General features: G+C 33.8%; 1 protein-coding gene across 5 annotated transcripts; it reads left to right on the top strand.

The window, feature by feature from the left end:
- Positions 1-1,675: 1,675 nt before the first annotated feature.
- On the top strand, positions 1,676-23,589 carry LOC117146332 (paired box protein Pax-5). Of its 5 annotated transcripts, none has more exons than XM_033312430.1 (13): positions 1,676-1,767; positions 4,521-4,890; positions 6,383-6,523; positions 6,601-6,639; positions 12,750-12,915; positions 14,665-14,862; positions 17,219-17,664; positions 18,750-18,841; positions 19,216-19,462; positions 19,597-19,695; positions 20,332-20,814; positions 22,199-22,306; positions 22,840-23,587. In XM_033312430.1, exons 2-13 carry the CDS (start codon positions 4,548-4,550, stop codon positions 23,001-23,003), a joined length of 2,526 nt encoding a protein of 841 aa, XP_033168321.1. In that variant the 5' UTR covers positions 1,676-1,767; positions 4,521-4,547; the 3' UTR covers positions 23,004-23,587. The 5 variants fall into 5 exon arrangements, with proteins under 5 accessions (XP_033168321.1, XP_033168322.1, XP_033168320.1 ...); XM_033312431.1 differs by having other exon boundaries at positions 1,679-1,934; positions 19,603-19,695; positions 22,840-23,589; XM_033312429.1 differs by having other exon boundaries at positions 1,679-1,934.
- Positions 23,590-25,366: the final 1,777 nt, after the last annotated feature.

Raw genomic sequence — 25,366 nt, forward strand, 5'->3', positions numbered from 1 at the left:
ACGCCCACACTTCTGAAAAATGTTTATATATTTTTTCATATATCTATTGGTCTTGTAAATTTCTACCGACTTCTACGACTACGACGGTAAACTTTTTGCCACTTCCACGCCCACACTATTGGTATATCAAAAACACTTTGGCCACGCCGCTTCTTACACCCACATTTTTAAACAATTTCAAAATTTTTCTCATTTTATTCCCCAATATTTATAGATATCCCAGAACAATGACGAAATTTCACACTTCCACGAGCTGAGTAACGGGTATCTGATAGTCGGGGAACTCAACTATAGCAGTCTCTCTTGTTTTCTTAATACATTTGTTGCATAGCATTGCTGCCTTTGGAGAAACGGTAAATAGGAATGATATATAATACAAATAGTAAACGTCTTATTCTGATGGCTATTTAGTTCCTTTTTACGAAGACAAGTGGCTAGTAATTTTGGCTAAGTATTTTTATATACTAATAGTTTTCATAAATAAAAAAAAGTTGGATTTGTTTTTGTTTTTCTTATACTATAGTAACACCAGTCAGCTCTACATTTTGAAACGGTTGAGTAATCTCTCTTCTCCCTTTCGTGTAGTTTGCAACGGTAGTCGAAGATTGCTTGGCACGCGTCGTCTTCTCTTTAATAGTTTTAATATCAGCAGCCTGCTTTAGATCGTCGTTCAGGGATGCCAATTTAACTTTTTCTTGGTTTCACTAATCTTACAAAAATGTGGATTTTTTTTGTATACATTGAAGCTTATAAGCAATATATGTTTGTGTATATCATAAGGTAGTGCCGACTGTACTCCTAGTACACCTATGTATATTAAATGATTTATTTACAAACGTATATTACACATTTTCATATGTGTATGTATAAGTATTTGTTCGCTTGCCAACCTGTAGAATGCAGGTCACTCAATGTAATAATACGCGATCCAGACGGTAAAAAGGGGGTTGATTACTTATGTATATAAACTGACTTAGCTTCCGTTCAACACATTGTAGTTACTTCAAATGTAATACATAGTCTTGTGTGCACTTTCCGAGAGCCTGTTGTTAAATGCCAAAAGATAACACCTTTATATGTACCTAAAAATCGGAAATGGGTCACTGGAACCATTATATACAGGCCTTTATTGGAAAACAATTAGACGAATATTGGTCAGCTAAACCTTAGGAAACTTTAAGCAGTAAGGACTGGTAGGTTATGAGATTGTGGCTTAACAGATATAAAAACTACCGATCATGATCAGGGATATACCAAACACTTCGAAACGCTTTCTTCTTCTTACAACGAATTTAGAATAACCATTTGCTATACGAGTAACGGGTAAAAACACTTCAACACTATGATCATTAAGACCAAACAGGGGAAAACAAGAATACCATCTCATCCCTTCTCATTCAGTGACTTTAACTAATTTGTTCTCTTTCTTTCTCTCTATCACTCGTTCTGTTCGCAGCGACGATCGTATTTCAAACCCAGCTTTTGCGTCCGAACAACATGCTAGGTCTCCCGATTAGTCGACAGCCAGCTGAGTGCGAATGTAGCCGACCAACCGTAAAGCCGCCTTGGGCCAAGTTTTGAGCGAGACTCAAACATATAAGCCATCATAAACACACTCAAAAAAGTGGTCGCCTGAGTTTGAGCGATGTAAACTGCTTCCGTCGTCCATTGCCATTCAACAATTTAGTTTCGCTCGAGATCTCTTGGCGTACGCTTCAAGATCCACCTGGAAATCGTGTTGCTTAGTGGATTTGTAGCCAACAGGTGGTACGCGCTGTCTTTTTTACCTTTCAAGGCTTAGATTCCTTGACTCAGTGATGTTATTAGTGTATAAATTCGTATTTAAAAGTTTTCACTACCTTAACTGAGTGATTGATCATTTATTCTTTAAATCAATTATATGTTAACCCATCTTTATAAAACGAAAATATTCAGTGAGTAAACTAATGCATAATTTTAATATATGAAGGTGAAAATAATTTCTTAATCATCCAAGTTATATAACATTAAACACTTAAGGCGCTTGAGTTCGGCTTTAAATATAAGGGGGTACGCCGAATTTGAACAGCTTATATTTACCCACGCTCGTGACCTTGGAGTACTTGTTTTCTTTGTTTTCCTAGACTGTCTTAACTTAAAATTCTGGCTCCCCGTAGCTATTATTCGGCTGGAGTGTGTGAAAATACAATTATTTTTCCCACTTTTAATTTTGTTGAATTGAATGCAGTATGGGGTTTATTCTGCTTGAATACCAGTTGGTAATGAAAAGAACAAATTGTAGGAACTCCAATGACCTCGTAACAGGACCGCTGTGCCCGACCATGACTTTTAACTATATATTTCCAAATTTATAATATATATTATCAAAAAGAAAATGTGTGTATCGGATTCAAACCCTTTATTCAAATTCGAACACCACAACAAAACACAAAACTTTTACTACACCCGTTACTAGTAGAGTAAAAGGGGGTACACTAGATTCGTTGAAAAGTTTGCGGTAAAAGGCGTTTTGCGTTTAAAGTATGTATATTCAGAATAAATAGCCGAGTCGATCTAACCCTGTCCGCCTGCCAGTCTGTCCGTCTGCCTGTCCGTATGAACGTCACCTCGCAAATACATACAATATCGACAGTTATTGTAAAGTTTCGCAACAAATTATGTAATCCATTAATTCTCTACCGTTAAGTTTAGTCCTCAAATTTAATGATTGTCCACGAAGGACAGTTTTAAATTAATACATCCAAAAAAAAAAAAAAAATTTTATTCACCAATACTTATCGATATCCTAAAAAAATTGGCAATTTTGCGTTAGCATTACCACTCGACTGAATCATTCTCTCTTGTTTTTTTAATTGAGTTTTCTCGTGAATTATAAAAGCTGTGCAAGCTTGTTTCATACCTGTGCTACGCAGACACCATATGTATTTTAATTTTTTATTGATTTTATTTATGGGGTGCTCTTACGGCCACGAACTCAAAAATGTTCTCATAAAATATAATAGATCAATTGTTATTAAACAATTTTTTTCACCCCCCTCTCGCTGCTACTACCTGATTAATGGGTATCTGATAGTCGGGGAACTTGACTATAGCGCTCTTTCTTTTTAGTCTATTTAGGAAACAATAAATGTAGAAAGAAAGCAGATGGGCTAAACGAACACATTTATTCCTATACCCATACACGTAGCTGACTCGATCATATGGCTATATTGACCCTTAAGGAAGTGTCAGTCCCAAAAAGGTCAATTAACAACAGGTGAAAAAGTGCTAGCACGCACGTTTGCGCGGGTTAAGACTTCATTCGGCGGGAAGAAAGTGCACCTTGCCCTGGATAGCATGAGCGGATAGTGAAATATATGTGTGCCATTGAAAGTACGAATCACAAGAATGAATGCTATAATCAAGTTAGTCGACAATAAGATACCCGTTACGCAGCTAGTGAAAATGACAACGGGAAATTTCATTAATTTTATGTGGCTTAGCGATAAATATTGGAGAATAAAATGACTAAAAATTAAAAAAAATGTTTATAATTGTAAGCTGTTTGTGAGCGTGGCTAATAAAATTATGAAAAAATATCTAAAAATTCTTCAGAAATGTGAGCGTGGCAGTTTTGTGCTGTTTGTGGGCGTTAGAGTGGGCGTGGCAATATGATCCTGATCAAGAATATATATACATTATATGGTCGGAAACACATTCTTCTACCTGTTTCAACCTTTTCAACGAATCTAGTATACCCTTTTACTCTACGAGTAACGGGTATAAAAATATCATAATCTGATTGATTTATACCCGTTACTCGTAGATTAAGATTTGTTGAAAAGTATGTAATAGGCAGAACGGACCGTTTCCTATCCTATAAAGTATATACATTCTGGTTCAGGATCACCAATCTATCCAGTACTATCAAGTAGTCTGAACGCTGTGATCTAGGTAACTATAACATAAAGAAAATTGACATGCAGTAACGGGTGTCTGATATTCGAGGAAATAACCTATAAAATTTCATGTTATTCATAAATCTACCAGATCGGTAAATACCATTTATATGACAATACATAAATTTAGTTCATAGTTTCGCGTTTTTCCATCATAAAATGCTCTTATTTGAATACATAACTTTAATACTTACTTTATATATAGCTTGGTTGCTTTCGTTTATTTATTAAAGCCATTACCTGTTGATTCGTTGAAAAGCACAAGTGTTTTCGATCGATTGTAGACGAGTCGATCTACAGATCCTAGTTGTAGTCATAGGGCAAGATTATTTTAGATAATGACGGCGGCCACCCAACGCCTATAAACTTTCAGAAGCTGTTGTCACATTTCAAAAAATTTTATTTTTTGTTATAGCATTTTTTCGTTCTTGCCTTTAAAATAGTTTAATTGCCATTGCCTAATAAAATAACATTTGGGCAGACATATCCATTCCTTGCGTAACTGCATAGGTCAACTGCTTTGACTAAGCTAATATCTCGTTCCTTTTATAATAAAAGAACACACCATTTTCTATATTCCAGGAACTCATACATTCTGTTGAATCTTTGATGCTTATAATGGATATACAGACATCGTCACATCATATCCACGGGCTCGGGACACATGAGCTCCAACATCGTATTTTACAGCCACACATTCTACATTCAACTCAAGAAGAAACCCTTAATACAAGTACAGGCCAGCTGGAGCACGATTCCCAGCATCTGCAACAACATCACCTCACTCATCATCAGCAACAGAACGTTTCGCCGACTTTGCATAATTTACAAAACAACCGCACTGGTGATAACCTGAGCACTACTATTAATACTAATCAAAATCAGCATGGTCATCAACATCTTTCCGGAAGTAACATGTATACCTCGCCCCAATTGGAAGATAAGTCAAAAGGTAACCAAAATATTCTTGATCAGTGTCAACAGTACAGTCGATGTAGCCATATCGGTTTGTCCTATCCGTCCGTCCGTTACTACCGAAACTAATCTCTTAATTTAAAGCTGGATATCGGAACTGCCCAGATCAGATCACTATATAATAAAGCTGCTCTATATAAGCTCTACTCTAATACTTAGTTCTACTCTATTATACAGCTGAAATAGCAACAATCGGAAAATATCAGTCAAATTAATGGAAATTAAATGCTAACTTCGTTTTTTGGATCATAAAACATTCTAGTTCGGTATAAAACAATTTTTTGACAATATACAATTTCCGTTTAAAATAAACGAAAATTAATTGAAAATACAAAAAAGAAAATCATAGCTCATATCGGCTTTTCAACGTTAGCTCCTGTTCATGTTCAGATTTTAGTTTTTAAGCTGACGCATTAAACTGGCATTTTGTGTTGTAAACTTTTTGAATTTGAATTCTTAAGAACGTTAACGTTCGTTCTTTGATTTTATGACAAAAATTGCTTAGATTGATATATTCCAGTTTACTGTAACGATTAGACTTAAACAAAAGATAACATTTTCATGCCAATAACATTTGTAGGGGATAAGTGATGATCGGCGAAATAAAAGGATGGTAATTCCAGTTGCAACCGTCCAAAACTTAAGAACAATAGCGATTGCAAAAAGAAGAGAAGGGGACATTTAAAACAAGTTCACAAGTGCAATGTACTTGGACCGCGATTGAAAACCTTTTATATCCCCTTCCAAGATTTTGCTAGTGAATTCATATTCAAGTTCTATGAAAGCCTCAGGGACAAAAAATTAAAAGGTGTTTACTTCAAGTCACGGAATTTACGGTAAGGGGAAATTTAACATGTTCCTAGAATGTTTCACGATTTTTATCCCCGAATTCTTAAACAACAAATTATATACATACATATGTTGTCGCTTTGTACACTAAAAAAATTTATAGAAATTTGTTCCATTCCGTTATTTATGTTATGACACGTCGTCTCAGTTTTATAAAATGTATAACCGAAATTGTGTATTCGCCGATAACCGGTGTTAACTGCCATAACTGCGTTCTAACTGGTATATACCAATCGAATATACCATCATAATCGAAAACAAGATATTTTGTAATATTTTTATTAGCCTTGTTCGTTTCTATTGTTATACCAACAACACTTTAAAAAAAATCCCAAAAAGCGTTACATCTACAAAACTCCAAACCCCACAGTTTCGAACAATATTTAAGTTTTTCGCAATTTATTTCCCAATATTTATTGATATCCCAGAAAATTATGAAATTAAAAAAAAAAATATATAAAAAAAAAATTTCCTCTTCGCACTGCCACTAGCTGGGTAACAAATATCGGAAAACTAAACTATAGCGTTATTTATATATATATATATCATTAGCGAAGAAAGTAAAATATTAGCAATATCATCTAAACAACTTGTTAATTTCTTTAAATACTAAAATCTAGCGAACAAGTTTGATGAGTATTCAAACAGGACACTGAGCACCATTTCGGATGCCAATACGACGACATCTGCAAACAATTTCATAACACAATCCCAAGGAATAGAGTGGATAACAGCCATGAATGATATTCAAAACGGGGCAGGTACCACACATATCTTCATGATTATACATATTTTTACCTATATTTAAATGCAAACTATTATTAATATATCTTTTCAGAAGACTCACACAGTTCGCAGGGCAGTATTTCGGGAGATGGTAAGATAACTCTATAGCTATATGTATATGTATACTTACTAGTACCGTGTGACCTATCTCCCACCTAATCATTCACACTGATTTTCGCATCAGTAAAGATTTCTCACAAAGCTATGATATAACCGCCACCCGATCAATTTTTTGCGGCTTAGTTGGAATTGTCTCAAGTAACTGGGTGCCTAATTGAAAAAATTTACTTCGACCGCAAAGCTGTTTCCTGACTATGACATAGTTTTTTTTTGCTTTTGTATTTATTTGGTTTATGGGATGGAAATGGTCATTCGAACTGGACGCTAGCCCTGTCTTCTCACTAAGTTGATGATCGTACAACCTCAAGATCTTATTTACATTCAAATTGAAGCACAATTGGTGTACGATTACAACGCTCACATTATAAGGATATAAAAAAATGTGATAGTAATCCAGCACCGACTTTGTAACCACAAATATATGGGAACAAAGATTACTCCGTGAGTACAACTTAAGTCGGCTGAAGCCAGAAACCACAAATCAAGTTGTTTTCCGGTAGCTTAGGTATCTACTTCCGGTGCTAAAGGACTTTTTAATTTAAATAATAATTTTCAAGCGATTTAATTTTGAATTTCGTACTGATACTAGTCACTTGGCTGCCTATTTCTTCCTTATCAATTTTAATATTTCCAGAAACACAGGGCTTATGTGCAAAAAATTTTAATCGTATATAATTTGTACAAAACAAATGATCAATGCACTATAAATTACAAATATCAAACAATATGTTAAATTTTAAGCAATGACTTTCTAAAACACAAATATTCTATAATATTCTTTAGTGCGATATAGAGCGGGTTAGATTTATAGAGACAAAACGTTAAATTGTTAAAGCACTTGTAACTGTCAGTAGAGTAAAGAATTTTTTTTGACGAAAATTTATTTTGAATTTTTTTTTTTATATATAATGAGTAATATAATAATATATATAATATATATATATAGTAGTAATATTATATAATAATGAGTATATTCATTAGCCTATAAAAAATATTTAAATTTTTAACCGTCCATTTTTTATTTAAGCGTCCCGCAGGAGTATATGTATACAGTGCAGTTACAGTTAAGTTAGCAGAAATCAATAATTTTTCACTGTGTGTTTACATTGATTTTTAACGCTTAAGTAGCTCGCGTAAGCTTAGTATCACCATTAATATTTTGATAAGTACTCAAGTAATCAACTAGTGGGAGTGCGAAGGAGAAATTTCAATATAGTATTTCCATAGAAATTGAAAAAAAAATAATAAAATGAAATAAATCAATAAAATTTTTAAAAGTAGAAGGGCTATAACGTTTTTGGTATACTGAGTTTGACAAGAAAAATAATAAAACGGAAAATAATCAAAACATTTCTAAAAAAGTGTGGTCATGGGAACTTTTTTGCAGTTTCCCTACGGAGCAAACAGTTCTTTGGCAAATCTACAGAAATTCACAAATGAGAAAAAATTCGATAGTCGTGGGCAAAAAATCGTATTGCGTTAAGCATATTATTACTCTAATATCGGCACTTACTGTACAACTAACGCGTGTAACAACGCAACAACAACCACTTATTGTATACATAGTTGTCCCTGCTCTCCTAGTGGTCTTCGTCACTACGCGGAATGCCGTCCACAGTGATCGAACAAGAGCACCTCACGGTGAGAATTAAGTGGGTGTGTATTGTGGTCGGATTAAGAGAGATCAAAAACTACTTCCTCTTGAGGGGCTGCATGTGAATGTTTCATATTTAACAAAGCTACATTTAATAAAGCTACAGCAAAACCTATTGTTCTAAGATTTTTGTATTCATTTACTAGACACACTTTAACAGGTCACGGCCACAATTTTTGAAAATGTTCAATTATTTTTGTTAATAATAGAGTTTTTTTTTTTTCAAATTTAATATATATGGCGAACACTTTTTTTCAGCTAATAATATTGCGAGGGACCGTTATTTTCAATGAATGTGATTTTAAATATGCTCCAATAGTCCGATTTTTTACATTTTTTTGCAACTTAGGTGGCTATGAGAAACAAACGCGAAGTAGTTTCCTTGATTATCACCAGTCCGCCATGCAATAAATATAATTTGCAAATAAAATAACGACCACAAATATTTCCTTTTGTATGACCCAAATATTTAAATAGGAGCGAACCGGGATTTTATTGCACGGAAAAGCATTGTCTATTTACACAAGAATTGAGGCTAGTTTCGGCTTGACTTTGAAATTATTATATGTAAATTAAAAATACCTGGAATTAAGTTACATTTATTGCGTTATTTCCCTGAAGTAAATCAGTTCACTATTAAACTGATCACATTTCTGATAACAGTTTTGAAACATATCAGGCCTTGTTGAAAATTTTGCAGAGATGTAAATATTTTTTAAGTTCCAATGGGTTGGCACGGGACTGGTGCAAAGAAACGCCTGCGTGATATTCAAGAGTGAGAAAGAGATGTCGATAAGCTCAGTGGCTACGCGTTAATGAAGCAGGCATGAAGTTGTGCTGTGATTGGTGCCGTTGCGCACGATGACAGACCTTCTTTGTGGCTATTGGTTGATTTCGTGGCCGCTCGCTTGCTCATTCCAATCCCAAATCTGTATATGTCAGTCCAAGACGAGGGAGATGAAATTCAAAATTCAATAAATGTTCTTAGTATTTCGAAAAGGGAGTTTAGTGTTTCTTTTGCTTTTCAACATAATACAATTCATTTATAGAGAGTATTATAAATTAATTGTAATATGTTGAAAGCTCAAATTGTGCCAGCACAAAACCTAAAATTGCCTAAAAATAAACCTTATTCCGTCCACACAAATGCTGCCATGCTCTGAGCGATTCGATTGGCCACTACAAGAGCAGCCACCCAGTATTGTCGTTTGGTGATGCTACGCCTTGACCGTCCCCCGGCATTGGACCGTCTTCATTGGCTGGCTGCACTAAGATGAAAACGGCAACCGATACGAATGGGCGGAGCGGTGTCGTTGTAAGTGTAAAGAGAACGATGTATTGCGAAGGACATGCATACGCCCGCGCCTCTGCACGTGAAGTAGAGATAGGGACAATCAAAAATTGTAGAAGCAGATAAGAATAAGGAAATCGTGCGCAGAATCTCTGCGGCTGGCAGCAAACAGTCCGGAAAAAATGGTTAGCAATATTTTACGGTACACAAAACGAAAGAGAAAACACGCTTTTAAATAAAAGAAAAATAATGTCAATGGCTTGACTAAAGAAGACCATACCTACATAATAAGCCACAGCAACGAGAGTGCTTGGTCCACTTTACTTATGCAAAGACGTAGACAAACGAAAATCAAACTTCATCTTCAACAGCCTGCCGATGGACAGTGCTTTTCCAGAACGTCAATCAGAACATCGGAGCTGCAATCGGAGCACTTCTAGCTGTTCCGGCATCGATTACAGGTTCGGTTTACCGTTACGGTTTGCGGTTGCGGTGCGATACGTATATCACGCTTGCAGTTAAATCCCACCCTTGAACAAACTTTTAATAAAATGGTGATCAAAGTGAATACAATAACGTGATTGTGTCTAAATTTTGGTTCGAGAAAGAAAATAAAATACTGCTTCATTATTATCTTGATTACTCTACGATGGACCTATCTACAGCATATCGCTACAACCAGAACATGATGGAATACTACACATGTAATACTCTATACCATAAATAATTAGATATAAATATAACATTTTTATACAATATCTATCGATTTAAATCGGATTATTATGAAGGAATTGTTATTAAAAATTGTATTTGTGTATTTAACTACTTAAACTTTTTTAAATATTAAAACACAAAAGAAACCTATCTCCGGCAAACAAAAATGTTCCAGTTTTATAGTGTGTTTCATTCTAACTATATATAGAGTTAAAGAGAGTGGTTTAATCTAGAGTATTACCCATTTTTTTCTAGCGACAACGACTCCATATACTGACATGGTAAATGGTAAACATTTGGTAAATATGTAGAGTACCAAAATGTATACCTGTTACTCGTAGAGTAAAAGGGTATACTAGATAGGTTGAGTTGCATGTAACAGGTAGAAGGAACACCTTTCGAACCTATAAAGTATATACATGTATATTCTTGAGTCGATTCGATTTGGCATGTAACAATATTTGCGTTCTAGCCCACATTGAGCAAAAGGAGAATATTTTGTCGAGCAGTGTTTCTGTATAAAGATGTACGGTCCAGAAAAGTGTTTCTGACTTATTTTAGTATTTAGCAAATAACTTAAGGTTTTTATTAATAGTAAAACTGTTTAGCTCACCAAGTCATTAAAATCAGGAATTACACTTGTGCATAAACTGAGGCAGTAAGCACTGAAAAAACCAAATTAGTGAAAAACTGAGAGTCATGTATCTTAAATTTAAATGACACGTGAATTTTTTCCTGTTCCTTTGCAGTATGTTTGTCATTAAGCCTTTTCCTTTCATTCTATATGTGCGGCTTCTTTTGGTTTACATTGGTATGGAATCGGCTGTATTTTACAAACTTACAAAGATGAATATATACAGACAATAACAGGAGGGAAAGTTATAGGCGCGTTTATCGACTATCATATACCCATTACCAAAGAGGGAGAGAGGAAAGCAAGAGCCAACGCTATAGTAGAGTTCCTGAACTATCAGATACCCGTTACTTAGCTACTGGGAGTGCGAAATAATTTGTGCGTAAACGACTGTTGATACTTACAATAACATATATGCTTCATATTGTCGCAAATGTCCTGGTTGAAATCAAAATTTCATACCCTATAATGCCATTAAATTGAAATTATTAATCGATGGGGAAATATGAAATTGCATACTGCAGCGCTCATAAAAATACAAAAAGAAATAGACCTAAAAATGTGTAAGTCCTCTTTTTTAAAAGAGTTTGCTTACTTATAAGGAGTTTTTAGAGCTAAAAAATGTTAAGAAATATTGGTTGGACTGTCTATTTTCAGACAATGCATTTGAATCTTTTTTAATTTAAAAAAATGGTTGTGGTATATTGTGATGAAGAATTGTAAGACAATTTTCTGACATTTTGGGGTAAAATGCATTAGATGTGAGGTTTCTATTTATAAAAACATTTTTCTAAATTAAGGATATTAGTTAGATGGTAAAGAAACATTTTATCTAAGCTGAGGACAATATTTTCTGGACATTCAGAGCATATTTTTAGCATTTAAATTGAATAAAAAAAAATGTTTTTTAAATTCTCAAATATAAAAAACGTAAATGTATGCATATGCATTTGCTACGCTACATAACTTAACATATACATATGTTATAAAGCTCCATTGTGACTACCACTTATCAAAAACAGTAAAATCCTCTTATGTAAACTAAATGCACAGCAAAATTTCAGAAAGAAAGACTTCTCTGAAGTCACATTTTTCCCTACCGAATTAAAGGAGCAAAAAATGTGCAATTTACTTGTGTCGATTTCCTAATATGCATTACATGATATAATTTTCATGTTATATCCGGTCTTTCTTACGCTGCCGATCAAGAATATATCTACTTTATATGGTCGAGAACGATTCGTTCTGCCTGTTACATACTTTTCAATGAATCTAGTATACCCTTATACTCTACGAGTAATGGGCAGTTTCTTGCCCAATAAAATATATTTTCTTGATCAGGGTCAGAAGCCGTGATCTTGGGAAATGTATAATCCGAAAAGATTGAGATTAAGCAAGCATCTTCGAAAATCATAGACGCAGCTCATACGTTGCCACGCCCAAGCCTTATTTATATTTTTTTATTAGTCTTGTAAATTTCTATCAAATTGTTAAATATTTTTGGATTTATTGTGTTATTTTTTTAAATTTATTATTTTTCTATTCCCAATTTCTACTTCCACTAGTTGAGTAACTGGAACCTCAACTCTATTGTTTTTAGTTGGATCATAAGTTAAATATGTTTAGGTGATAAAATAAATATTATTTGAAACCGAAACATGTTCGCAACGTTACAAGCTTCAGGGCAAATCACTTAATATTTTTTGCGAATAAAATGTTGTGTTGCAATTTTTAATGGCAATTGATTATCAAACTTTACCAAAGCTCTATTTGATTTATCTTAATTAGGTCATGGAGGCGTTAATCAACTTGGTGGCGTATTCGTTAATGGTCGCCCACTTCCCGATGTCGTTCGTCAGCGTATTGTGGAGCTGGCCCACAATGGGGTCCGCCCATGTGACATATCACGTCAATTACGGGTTAGTCACGGTTGTGTGTCTAAAATACTTTCAAGGTAATAAAGCATTTAAATCAAACAACTTTATTGCAGGTTAATAACAACTTAATTTATACTCACAAGATAACACTAAATTTGTTGAGAAGCAGCAGATAGAAGGAAGGACTTCCAACCATATGAAGTTTATAAACAAATATTTATTATTCTTGATATTGTTTTTTCTTTCCGTGTGCCTGACCGTATGCACCTCGAGATCTCGGCAACTTTTCCAGACACTGGACACAAGCGCTGCGGTACAATTAGTGCTTACGGTCTCAATTTTGTTTAACTCCCTCCTATCTGTTACGTACTTTTCAACACATATGTTATATCCTTTTACCTAATGAGTAACGGGAATATGTAATTCTTGTGTTTTGACATAAGAAGTGTACTCCTTTACTATTTAAGGAAAACTGCAATCTCGGCACTATTTTATATAATTTATTTTATATTTATATAATTATATTTATATAATTTTAATTGAAAAGAACTATCAAAAAGAAATTATTTTAGCTTCGGCATGCCGAATACTTTGATACTCTTCTTAAGGTAGTTATATATTTGAAACAAAACGGGGTTATAAGAAATAATAACACTTTGTGTTCAAATACAACGAAACTAAGATTTCTTTTCTAATATTTTTGTACTATTACCATAAGGCATACAAGATATAGTCGTGTGATTGTGATCAAAGTAAAAGCAATACAAGAGAGAATGCTATATTCGAGTTCCCCGACTATTAGATACCCGTTACTCAGCTAGTGTAAATTCGAACTCGAAATTTTATAATTTTTCTGAGATATCGATAGATAGTGGGGAATAAAATGAGAAAAAAATTAAAAATTCTTCAAAAATGTGGGCGTGGCAGCTTTGGGCGATTTTAGGGCGTTAGAGTGGTCGTTTTTGGCAAATCGATAGAAAACTATAAAAAAATATCGAAAAGTTTTTAAACAATGTGGGTGTGGCAGTTTTAAGGCTTTAGAGTGAGCATGGCAAGAAATGTTTTGTTAAATCGATAGAAACTTACAAGACTATTTTAATTATTATGAAAAATATCAAAAAGTTCTTCAAAAATGTGGGCGTGGCAGAATTGGGCGGTTTTAGGGCGTGAGAGTGGGCGTGGAAAAATTTTTTGTTCTCCAATCGGTAGAAAATTACAAGACTAATAAAAATTTTAAAAAATATAAACACGGTTCTCAAAAGTGTGGACGTGGCAGACTTGTGCGGTTTGTATGTATTAGAGTGGGCGTGGCAACATGGTTACGAGTATAATTATATATTGTCAAACATCTATACCAAATTAGATCGCTTAACGATCGAAGTCATTCCTTTTTCATTGATTATTAACTATAAAGTGGCCAAACTTTTATACTACCGCAAATTGAAAGAAGAATTTTTATGAATTTATCTTTAAAACTGAAAAAAAAATTTACTTAGAGTCATACGGGCGGACAGACGGATATAGCTGTATCGATTTGGTTGTTAATACTGATCAAGAAATTATATGCCTGCAGGAGTATAATAAAAATGTTTGAATTTTGTAGTTCAATATACCCGTTACTCGTTAGTCAAAAAAGTGTGTAACAGATAGAACTTAGCGTTTCCGACCTAAGTCAGGATCCCAATTTCTACCGATATTCCAAAAAATTTTAAGATTTATCTTTACGCTTCCAGTTGAATAACGGTTATCTTATAGTCGGGGAACTCGACTTCTTTAGCCTTTTCCCTTGTTTTTGGTTTTTAATTTATCCAATCCTTTATTTTCAGATATTATGAGACTGGTAGTTTTAAAGCTGGTGTTATTGGCGGGTCCAAGCCAAAAGTGGCCACTCCTCCGGTTGTAGATGCAATAGCAAACTATAAACGCGAAAATCCCACAATGTTTGCTTGGGAGATACGAGATCGACTTTTGGCAGAAGCTATATGCTCCCAAGATAATGTTCCCAGCGTTTCTTCGATAAATCGGTAAGTAAATACTAGCAAAGATGTTATTCCCAATATGTCTCAAAACAGTTTAGAACGTATATGCGCACATCCGCGATGCGGATGTGATCTGAAGTTTGTTTGCTGTCATGCTGCTAACATCCGTATCCGTTTCCTTAAAAACTAAGCTTGAAAAGAAATCAACTTCATGCAGTACTAAGTATATTACACCAAACCTTCCATCTAATAAAAATATCTAAGTAGTTTTTAGCGTTCATAATTGTGGCACAATGCTTGACACACGACCACAACACAAGCCACTTTCCCTTCTAGCATCCGGTGTGGCTTTATTGCCGACAACATCATCGTAGATTTTGGGCCGTGCCACGTGGCAGTTCCGAAGTCGACACTGTCCCACATTGCTATTATTTACGCGCATCCACTTTGACCATAATTTATGTTGGTAGCATTCAACGATGCCAACGAGAGCAGCTGGAAAAACCCATGTTTTATTTGAAATTAGCTGAACCCTGTTTAATTTTAAATTTTTTTTAATTTAAAAAATTTTAAAGCTCAAAGTGCAGCAGAACATTCTAAAAACAGGTTACTACGACTATTTTTCTTCATACAATCTTACGATTAGTCGTTTTGGTTGTCCCGTGTTGCCCGTTTCGACTCACTACCTGTTATGGCTCTCAAACAAGACTAGTTTGGTTAGGAACGAATGTGGGCCCTTATTATAAAATGTTTGTCGAAGAATAATGTTAAGAAATGTTCTTTATATTTAACCAAAAGCATATACGTCATTATCTGTCAAGTCTCACTTCTACTCAGCATGCTAGAAAATGTAATTTTAATTTTATTTTTTAACCGTTCCCAACACGTGCAGCTATAATCAATTCGATTCGTATTACCACCGGGTCCCGCAAAAAGTAACAAACGTCTAGGTTGGCATGTGGCCGCTGGTAATGCAAAAGTCGCGACGGACAAGGGTAATTCATGGTATAATCAAGGAGGAAGAAAAATTTCATAATGCGACAATGTGTGATGTGATGGCACTTGAGCGATGATTAGGGTGGCGGTGATTCAATCGAATAAAAACTGTGCGTACGGCGGTGGCAGGACTCCCCTTATACTGATTCCCAGGAGGCTGTCACTTAATAAAGTGACTTTCATAGCACTCAACCAATTTTAGTTTTCAGCCCTCCACTCAAATACATTGAAATGTCCATGAAGCGGGATGTACTTTTCTCGCATCCCAAACATATGTCTCAATTGTGTGCACTGTCCAAATATCCAATTGCTCATCCCGTTTCAAGCTGGTACTCAAAAAAACATAAAACCTGAAACTGTTGTCTTCAGGGCACAAACTAGGCAGAGTTAACTTCTGCCCTTACAACCCCCTGTAGCATATGGTTACCTTAACAATCTGAAAAGAAACCTAAAAGGTACTTAAATCAACGCTATCATAGAAGTCCTATGATTTTTAATAGGTGTATTTGGGTACCGCGTTTTATAATTATTAAAGTTTATTGCAAAAGTGTACACAAATACTGACTCGACACGTTTAACATCCCTGGAGTATGCAGGGTGTGTTCATGCCGCTTATACGGACAGAAGGACATGGCTGTATGGACTGACCAATATTATTTATATATCTATATTGCGTCTGGAACGCTTTTTTACTTGTTACAACGAATTTTACTTTCAGCGTAACGGGTAAAATTATAGTATTGTATTAGTATAAAATAATAATTATTATAAAAAACGTTACACACGTCACACGTTAGGAACTATCTTTAAAAGCTTATTACACAGTTTTAATTTATATATTTTGGGCATATAAAGCCTGTAAGACTTAGTAGAGACACCAAAAGTTTAAGTATGAGTACTGAAGTCTTAATTTTAGATTCTAAATAACAATGATTTACCTACCTACTCATGATTTCAAGTAATATTAACGATAAGGTGTTCAAGGCCAACCTGGGGACAGTCACTTTCCTACTTGCATATCTCCATCTCCTGTGCAAGAAGTGCGAGGGGAACCATAGCGGTCTATCTTCTTTTAAATATTATATGTATGTACAACTGATTGTTAATTTTAGTACAATTGATTCGTTGATATATATGTAGAAGGAAAGGTTCTGACTCAATAAAGTTCATATATTCTTGGTTAGGATCACTTGCCGAGTGATTGTGGTCATGTCCAAAACTGTTAAATATATAAATCTTAACTCACTTTACTACCAGACTATTTTTGATCCTTCGCTAACAAAATGTAGCAACTATTGCGTTCTCTATTATTTTTTAGTAGGATTAATTTGACATTTGCCTTTTTATCTGTAGAGCGTTTAGTTTATTTAATTAAGTCCCTTGAAATCTTGTCACTTAATTTCAGAATTGTAAGGAATAAAGCCGCCGAGAAAGCCAAACACGTACATCATCACCAGCAGCATCATGTTTCTCAGAGTCTGGGTGGGGGACATATTGGCACGGAAAGTCTTGACAGCAGCACAGGAACAATCGGGGAACCGCAGCCACCAACTAGTAATAGCAGTGCTAATTCTGTTAACACAAACGTATCGGCGTCGGCGAGTGTACACGCATCTATTCCAACGTCTGGCACTGATTCTGTCCAAGTTTCAGTCGGTCATATCAACGCCAATAGCAATGAAACCACCCATATAAACTTAACGACTGAACAAAGAACGACTGGATATAGCATAAATGGAATATTGGGAATACAACATGGACACCATTCTCACAACAACAATAACAACAGTAGCGTAAACAATAACAATAATACGGAATCAAGTTGTAAACGCAAAAGAATTGAAGCACATGGTAAGTTTTTCCTATAATTAAAAAGGGTTTTAATAACTTTTAAAAAGAAGTACTTAGAATGTGAAAGAATATACATTTTTCATTAAGCTCAAATATTCAGAAACGAACCAAGAAACAGATGAATTTTATTTTAACCAAGAATTACATTGTGCAGAAGCAAATTGTCTTGCGGTATCATTACTTCAGATATCTTGCAACGCTTGGTGTACAAGCCAATAGATTTAATCTTATATCATTGTGAGGGTTGCTGATAATAATCCCAAGCTGTTCAAAATATCTAGCCCTTGTCAGATTTAATAAACACCCGTAAGTGTATAACACCCTAGCTTCTCATAGAAAGGTACTATACTACCAATGTCCTGATGGCATTACACCCATCAACCTTATCAGATTTTAACAGGACTGTGAAGTATTGTCATTACAAGGGTAGAATATAAAAAATACAAGTCTACTTTTTTCCCCTTTGTGAAAGAACTGCTGTTCATTTGTGGCCAATTTGTTCAAATAAAACAGGTCGAGGAAAAAGTGGTTCAATTAAATGCAATAAAGGGTTGTAACCAAATAATAATTTTAATCAAAAAGCAACGTTGCATTTTGACTTATGTTCTTGTGTTTTTTGGTGATAATAAAGAAAAAAACTATTTGGGGGTAAGCCGGAAAATAAAATGAAACTCTTTAGTATTCGTAAGTACCTTATATCTCATGTACTAATAAGGAAATACATTTTTTTTGTGCATGACTTTTAAAAATTTAATTAATTGCATAGTAAATCGAAAGCAGACTAATTTAGAATGCAGTTATGAGATATCCATAACTGACCGCCAAGAAATTTCATTATTTAAATTATCGTGATTAGGTTGAGTTAATTTTCTGGGTTATGAAACGTCTTCAGGACTACTACCCATTATACAACCTAAATATATAAAACGTTTCTATAAGGGTGCTTAATGGGTGCTTTACCGTCAAGGAAAAAGTGTCTATTAACTTACAAACGCACTTAGGCGGCACGTGCATAAGAAAAATACTTTTTTCTTTACACCATAGTATAAATAAACTTAATTTATTAATGTTTAACCAAATCTTAGATGAGAACCATGACACAAATATACATTCCGATAATGATGATGGAAAACGGCAACGTATGTCAACGTACAGTGGCGATCAACTTTATACCAATGTAAGTGTTTAAATATACATATATGTTAGTTTTAGTTTATTTATTAGGGGCAGATAGTAGAATTCATCTTCCAACACTGGAAACTCTTAGTAAAAGCACTTATCAAACGCTTATGTATGGGAAGCATATCGATAGAATTGGAGGCAGATTGACTAAGAGAATAAGAACAGTACATAGTGTAAATATACAACGGGAAGCTACGTGATAGGCGGCAAATTATGAAATTTCTCGATCATTCCTGCCCTACCCTGGCGACGTCCTTGGATGTTAGTCTAGATAAAAACAACAACATGATTAAAAACAACAACTACAAGATTCTAAGATTATAATACAAAAGGTATAAAATAAAATTCAATTTTATTTTTGCATTATAGATTTGGTCAGGAAAATGGTGTATAAAAGATGACCATAAGCTACTTGCCGAGCTAGGCAATTTGACAGCAGGCACCGGAAATTGTCCCGCAACCTACTATGAAGCATCTAACGGATTTTCAACCACCCCGATATCAGGATCTGGTCCCACAGCTTCTGGCAGCGATACGTCTATGCTCTACGACAGTATTACAACGATTTCGCAAACTCAAAGTTCCATTTATACACCAGCAATCGGACCTTCAATTGGTAAGTTACACTGGACCCTGCATTTTCTAAAACTTTTTAAAAAAATTTTTTTTTATTTGGTAATTTTTTTTTAAATATAATTTCCAATTTATTTGTTCTTATATACTTTTTCTTTGTAAACGTAACCGATGAAGGAGCAGGTTCGCTTACCCCTTTAGTTCCTATTAGTATGCATGAAATGAAGCTTAGCGCAAATTCAATACAGGAACAAACAGTCCCTCCCTTTTATACAGGTAAGAAACAAAAGATTTTCTGAGTTTTTTGGCTACTCCTCTTATTTTTAAATCGCTAGAAAGTAATTGAATAAAAATGGAATGACAGCCTAAAGCGCAAAAACGCATAGCCATTTAACAATCCTTGAAGAAATAACTTATATTAGTTTTAATTATACTAAGCTATATTTAGTCAGCAGCACTCTGACAAGGTTACCTATTACACCTGAAAAAGAAGTTAATTAAAATCAACCCGCATAAAAGGAAGGGTGTGAACCAAATCCACTTTTAAAAATCGTTGTATTCGATTTTTTTTATAAAACTGATCGATAACAAAGGTTAAATAAATTTATTTATGCAGAAATATATATAAAAGAATTTTTCAAATTCTTTTTTTTTAAGATTAAAAGAAAATAGGTCTTGTAGGGAGTAACATTGAAATATTTTTTTAAATCGGTAACTTTTTTAGCAATTGTTTTCTTTAAAAGAATATTAAAAACTTCCACAACATAACATTAGCTTTCCCTCTGTTTCTTTTAAAAAACAAAATATGTTGCACAGATACGAGGAAATGAGATAATCAGTGGTAGTGCGAGTTTTACGATAAAAAAGTATTCCAAGATTAGATATCTTTTAATTCCATTGCATATATATTAGCTCTAGCATTTGACGGAAACTACACATCAATGACCACTTTGGAACCTTGTTCATCCTTAGTCGGGCAAGAACACATTTTAATGCCCGAAAACTCGGATTCGACTACCCTTTGCCCGATTAGTACTAGGACAGTGCCAGACATTACGGAAACTAATAGTACTCGTATTAAAGAGACCCTGACGAATAGTGATGGAGGCAGCGAAGATAATAATAAGGAACCTGAAAAGTCTAACTCTAATTCGCAATCCAGTGATCATATTGTCTTGCCACATCTGCATCATATAGGAGAAGAGCAATTAAGAGGAAATAGACGATCACACTTAAACACAAGCACGCATCCATCTTCTCTAATACTTCTGCAGCCGAGCGGAGGAAATATCAACCCGTCTGAAAATCGATTAGATGTTGAGCCCAATCTAAGTAATAACGTAGGCCTTTATTCAACACCTACAGTGCTACCAAGTTTTAATCACTACTCCGCAGGCAAGTTAAAAATATATGCGCACAACGCAATTTAGAAGATTATCCCATGACTTTTTCATACGAGCACCTTTCTTCTATTGCACAAAACCGGTGTTGGGATAATTAAGAATAAATCTAACTAATATCTTAAACAACAATAGAATGTTTTAGTTGAGTTATTCAACTATCAGATACTCACTACTCCTCTAGTGGTTAAGACATATACAAATATTTTTGGCATACTGATTGGCAAGAAAAGTAATAAAATAGATAGCTTTTTTCAATTTGTGAGCGTTACAATGAGTTTTATCAAACCGATAGCAAATAACAAGACAAATATTTGAATAACAGAAAGTGTGGGCGTATGACGTCACTTGAATCTCCACCATTAATCTGAATTTACTAGCTTATAATGTTTTCAAGATTATGGCTTTATTACGGAAAGACGGATATAGCTAAATCGACTCGCCAAAACTGAATCGGAGACTTAGGAATATATATATGAATTTTATCTATCCCACGGCTCCGGTTGGTGACCGAGATCAAGAATATATATATTTTTATGAGGTCTAAACACATTGAAAAAAGACATTACATTTCCTTTTTCAGCCTGGAAATGATAGGATTAACAAGGGATAACGATATAGTCAATGACCTCGACTAGCAGACACTAAATATACACGCAGCAAAGCTACCGAGTTTCCGAGCTCGTATGCATCTCCACCTAACGGCGGTTACATAAAATGCTCATAGAACTCCGACGTCATTTATCATTAAGTTTATCCTTGAGTTTCATAATAGTTTCCATAATAATGTAAGATTACATGAGGTTGACTTATTAACCACCAAAGAATTAGTACCATTACTGTAGAAATTTTGCTTTGCTACTGAACATCTTCTATAAAATCACTTATCCGGTAACATTGATAAATATTTATACATATATTCATAACACAGTTAGAGGTAACGTGGCACTGGTTTTAAACCAATTTCTCGTTCTTAGAACCAAAATGTCTGATATTAATAGTTCCCATGGTCTCAACGTTCATATGAACGAACAGACGGACGGGCAGACGATCATTGCTTGATCTACTTGGCCAAGGGTCATAATAAGAAATATAGTTTACAGTTTCTGCCCTTTGCATACCTTTCTAGTAAACAAGTAATACCAGGTTTTAATGGTAATACATTATATGTACTGTTCATGTACTGTACATCTACTGTTCAAATATACTTTAACTTTTATTTAATTAAACATTTAATCAATATATTTTGATGTTGATATACCTTATAATTTATAAGCTAAGCTTATAACATGATTTTAAATGTCAGTTTATAATTATAATTATTATTATTAATGATTTATTATATGACTACTTCAACATACGGTTTTCTTTCTTGTCAGGCTGCAGCTCGGTTGTACCCGGTTCAGATTACGCCTACAATCCTGCATATACACAGTATGGCGGAGCTTACGGATCCTATGGTTACGGCACTGGAAGTGGCTTGATAAGTAATTAATTTGCAAATACGTTTTCTTGGTATACAGTATCTTTATGTACCTTTATGTTAATATATATGGGAAAGCAATGAAGAACGCTGAAGCATTTGTTAATTTTATGTATTGTCTGCCATTGCAAGAATATAAATATGTTTTAATTACGAATTTGAAATCGTTATTAGATTCAAATTTTAGTGCTTATAAAACATTATGTTTATTGAAACTAATTATCACTAGTTTGAGGACAGCATTATTCTGCAGGGTGCTGTACTAAATCTATGGAATGGCTTAAAGGCAGTTATATTTTTTTGTATAAGACTGCATTTCAAAATAAGACATTGACTTACTCTTCAAAAAATGTCCTAACATTGGGCACTATCAAATTTTATTAATTGGTCAGAATTGGTCATACAAATGATGGGTATTAACATACAAGCCCAATCAAGGTTTCTTTAAAATCGCGAAATATTTCCTTTTCTTTAAATTTGTTTTTGTGATCCTTGTGTACCAATCCGGTTAACATCGAAATTATATAATTCTCTCAGATTCATCCTACTACTACGAAAGCGGACAAACACAATCACCATTAACACAAGATCTGCGTTCACCTTTAGTAGCAACACGCGCAAACTCTCTAGCATCAGCTGCATCACCCGGAAGCGGCAGTGCGTGCACAAAATCCGAATCATCGGACATTTTTCTTGCTTAATTAAGCTTCATATAAATAGTGAGTATAAGAGCTTACACAAATACTACATAAAGTTTTATTAACATTTACATAAATGATTAATTTTAAGATATTTAATTTTTGTTAAAGTGTTTCTCAGTGTTTCTGTTTGCTGTAAATACTCACACCAGTACGGTTTATAATGAATCAAATTATACCAAATCTTAAAATAAAGTACACTTTGATTAAAATTCCAGATTAAATGAGAGGATTTTATAATTTTTCAAGAAAAATGCATTTATAAGAATTTTAATTACACCCTTTTGTATGCTATATAACCTGCTTTTCTCTCTTTATCCAATAAAAACGGGACTAGAGAATATTTAAGCATATAAAAAGAACAAACATTACTACATGTGAAAAACAAAATCTTTGCAAAAAGATTCGCATTTATTAATAAATTTAGGTTACAATATAAGAAGGTATATTTATAAGAGTAAGGAATATGAAATATTACAAAAATAGTAAGCCACTCAACTACATACCAATGAAACCAAAATGTCCATTAAGGCAAAATCAACCAAAAATGTTAGAACAAAAGTTTAAAAAACTTTTTTATATTTTTAGCTTAATATTGTTAAGCTAAAAAAATATAAGAATTAATATATAAATGTAAATAAATAAATGACTATTATAAATAATTTTTGAGTCAATAAATGCGCAAACTTGAAAGTCTACATAATTACTAATTGGTGCGCATACAAAAAACGATGGTATTAACTATAATATAAAATGAAAATGGAGTCAATTAATCCATGAACTGCAATAATATTTTTTACTTTATTTCCATTCTACTTATTTAAAAAAGGTGAAATACTTTGATTGTTAAAATAAAATAAAAAATTACTATGGCTAAAAGAAATTTTGTGTAAACCTTATCACACACGGCTTTATTGCAAGCAATTCTTCTTTTTTTTAATAACAAGCTGAAAATATAGCTTGGGCTTTTTTATTCTTGAGAAAATATCTAAGTGGCATGGTAATTCGGCTACCGTAGTAGCCTTGTGCGTATACAAGGCGTAGTTCTCTTGGCCTTTGTAAGATACACATCTAAAATCAAAAACATGTAACATTGTTTCAAGACAGAATGCCCAACTAAGTAGCTTAAAAATATATAAATGTTTATATAGGAAAGCACAAACCAAATTTTTATGTACTTAGAAATAAACATCTACATATATCTTAATAAATTGACAAGTTAAGCTAATTATATAAACAATTTGTAGCTTTATTGTTCTATTATACAACGACCAGGGCAGCGTAGGGTAAAACCAACATGAATTTATTTTTTATCCTGCTTGCTGTATTAAAAGCGCTGTAGTTTGGTACGTTAACTATTAAAACCCAATACTGTGCCTTTTGTGGACATTTCAGTTGGGTTCGAGTTCGTGCTAGCAGCTAAGAGAGAATGGAATAAAACTATGAATTATACGTGTGGCATCTCTTACTCTGGGTTCGAAAAAAATATTCAAACAATATAGCAGCAGCGAACGCCTGCTGGATTTTGAAGCTAAACGAAACAGCCTGAAACAAATCATCTACATTATTAGTGGAACACCGCTAATTGGTTTTGTCCTGTTTGAAGCTGAAGCGACTTACGGATGGTGAATGTTATGCAGTGTAGCGTGCTTTTAGGGTTTAACTTAAATGTTAATGGACATTGTCGCTCATGGTAATGTGAGCATTATTTATATCTTAACAATTTCTGTTCAGAGCTTGTGTTAGTCATTTGTTGTCTGTTGAAAGCAAGTAGCTGCAGCCCTGATTATATTACCCCATAGACTTTGAATAAAGTGTGTCATAGGAAATTAAGTGTAGACTCTGAATACACTTTTAAAAACTGCTGCAATATATTTACATTTGTAAATATAAATAAATAAAAAATATGTATTGTTTTATTATTGTTTTTATTATCTTCTAATTACAAGGCATCGTTATGGCCGGATATACCCTTGCACGCGCCTGGTAGATTTTTCGGTTTCGTTGTTTTCCTTTAAATTCGACTGCTCCATGCCCATTTTTATGCTGAATGATTACATTTTTTCGAAACAAAAATTAATTTCAAAACTGTAATATGTCGAATGTTATGACATATGATCGTCACTTTGTTATTGTTTTGTATTGTAATACAAATTTTTAAAGAGATTATTAATTTTTCAACTGTTTGAGTTTACCTGAACACTATTACCATGACTAGAAAAACTTTGCACAAGTAGTACCATAAATGTATATCTTTATAGGTTTATATTCCGGACTATAAGGCTTTGAAATTATATAGAAATTGTCAGATTTTTTCAATAATATCCGAAAGCTAAATATTTTTTCCATAAATGTTTTATTATTTC

The sequence above is a fragment of the Drosophila mauritiana genome, chromosome 4 (assembly GCF_004382145.1).
Source record: "Drosophila mauritiana strain mau12 chromosome 4, ASM438214v1, whole genome shotgun sequence".
NCBI classification, from domain to species: Eukaryota; Metazoa; Arthropoda; class Insecta; order Diptera; family Drosophilidae; genus Drosophila; species Drosophila mauritiana.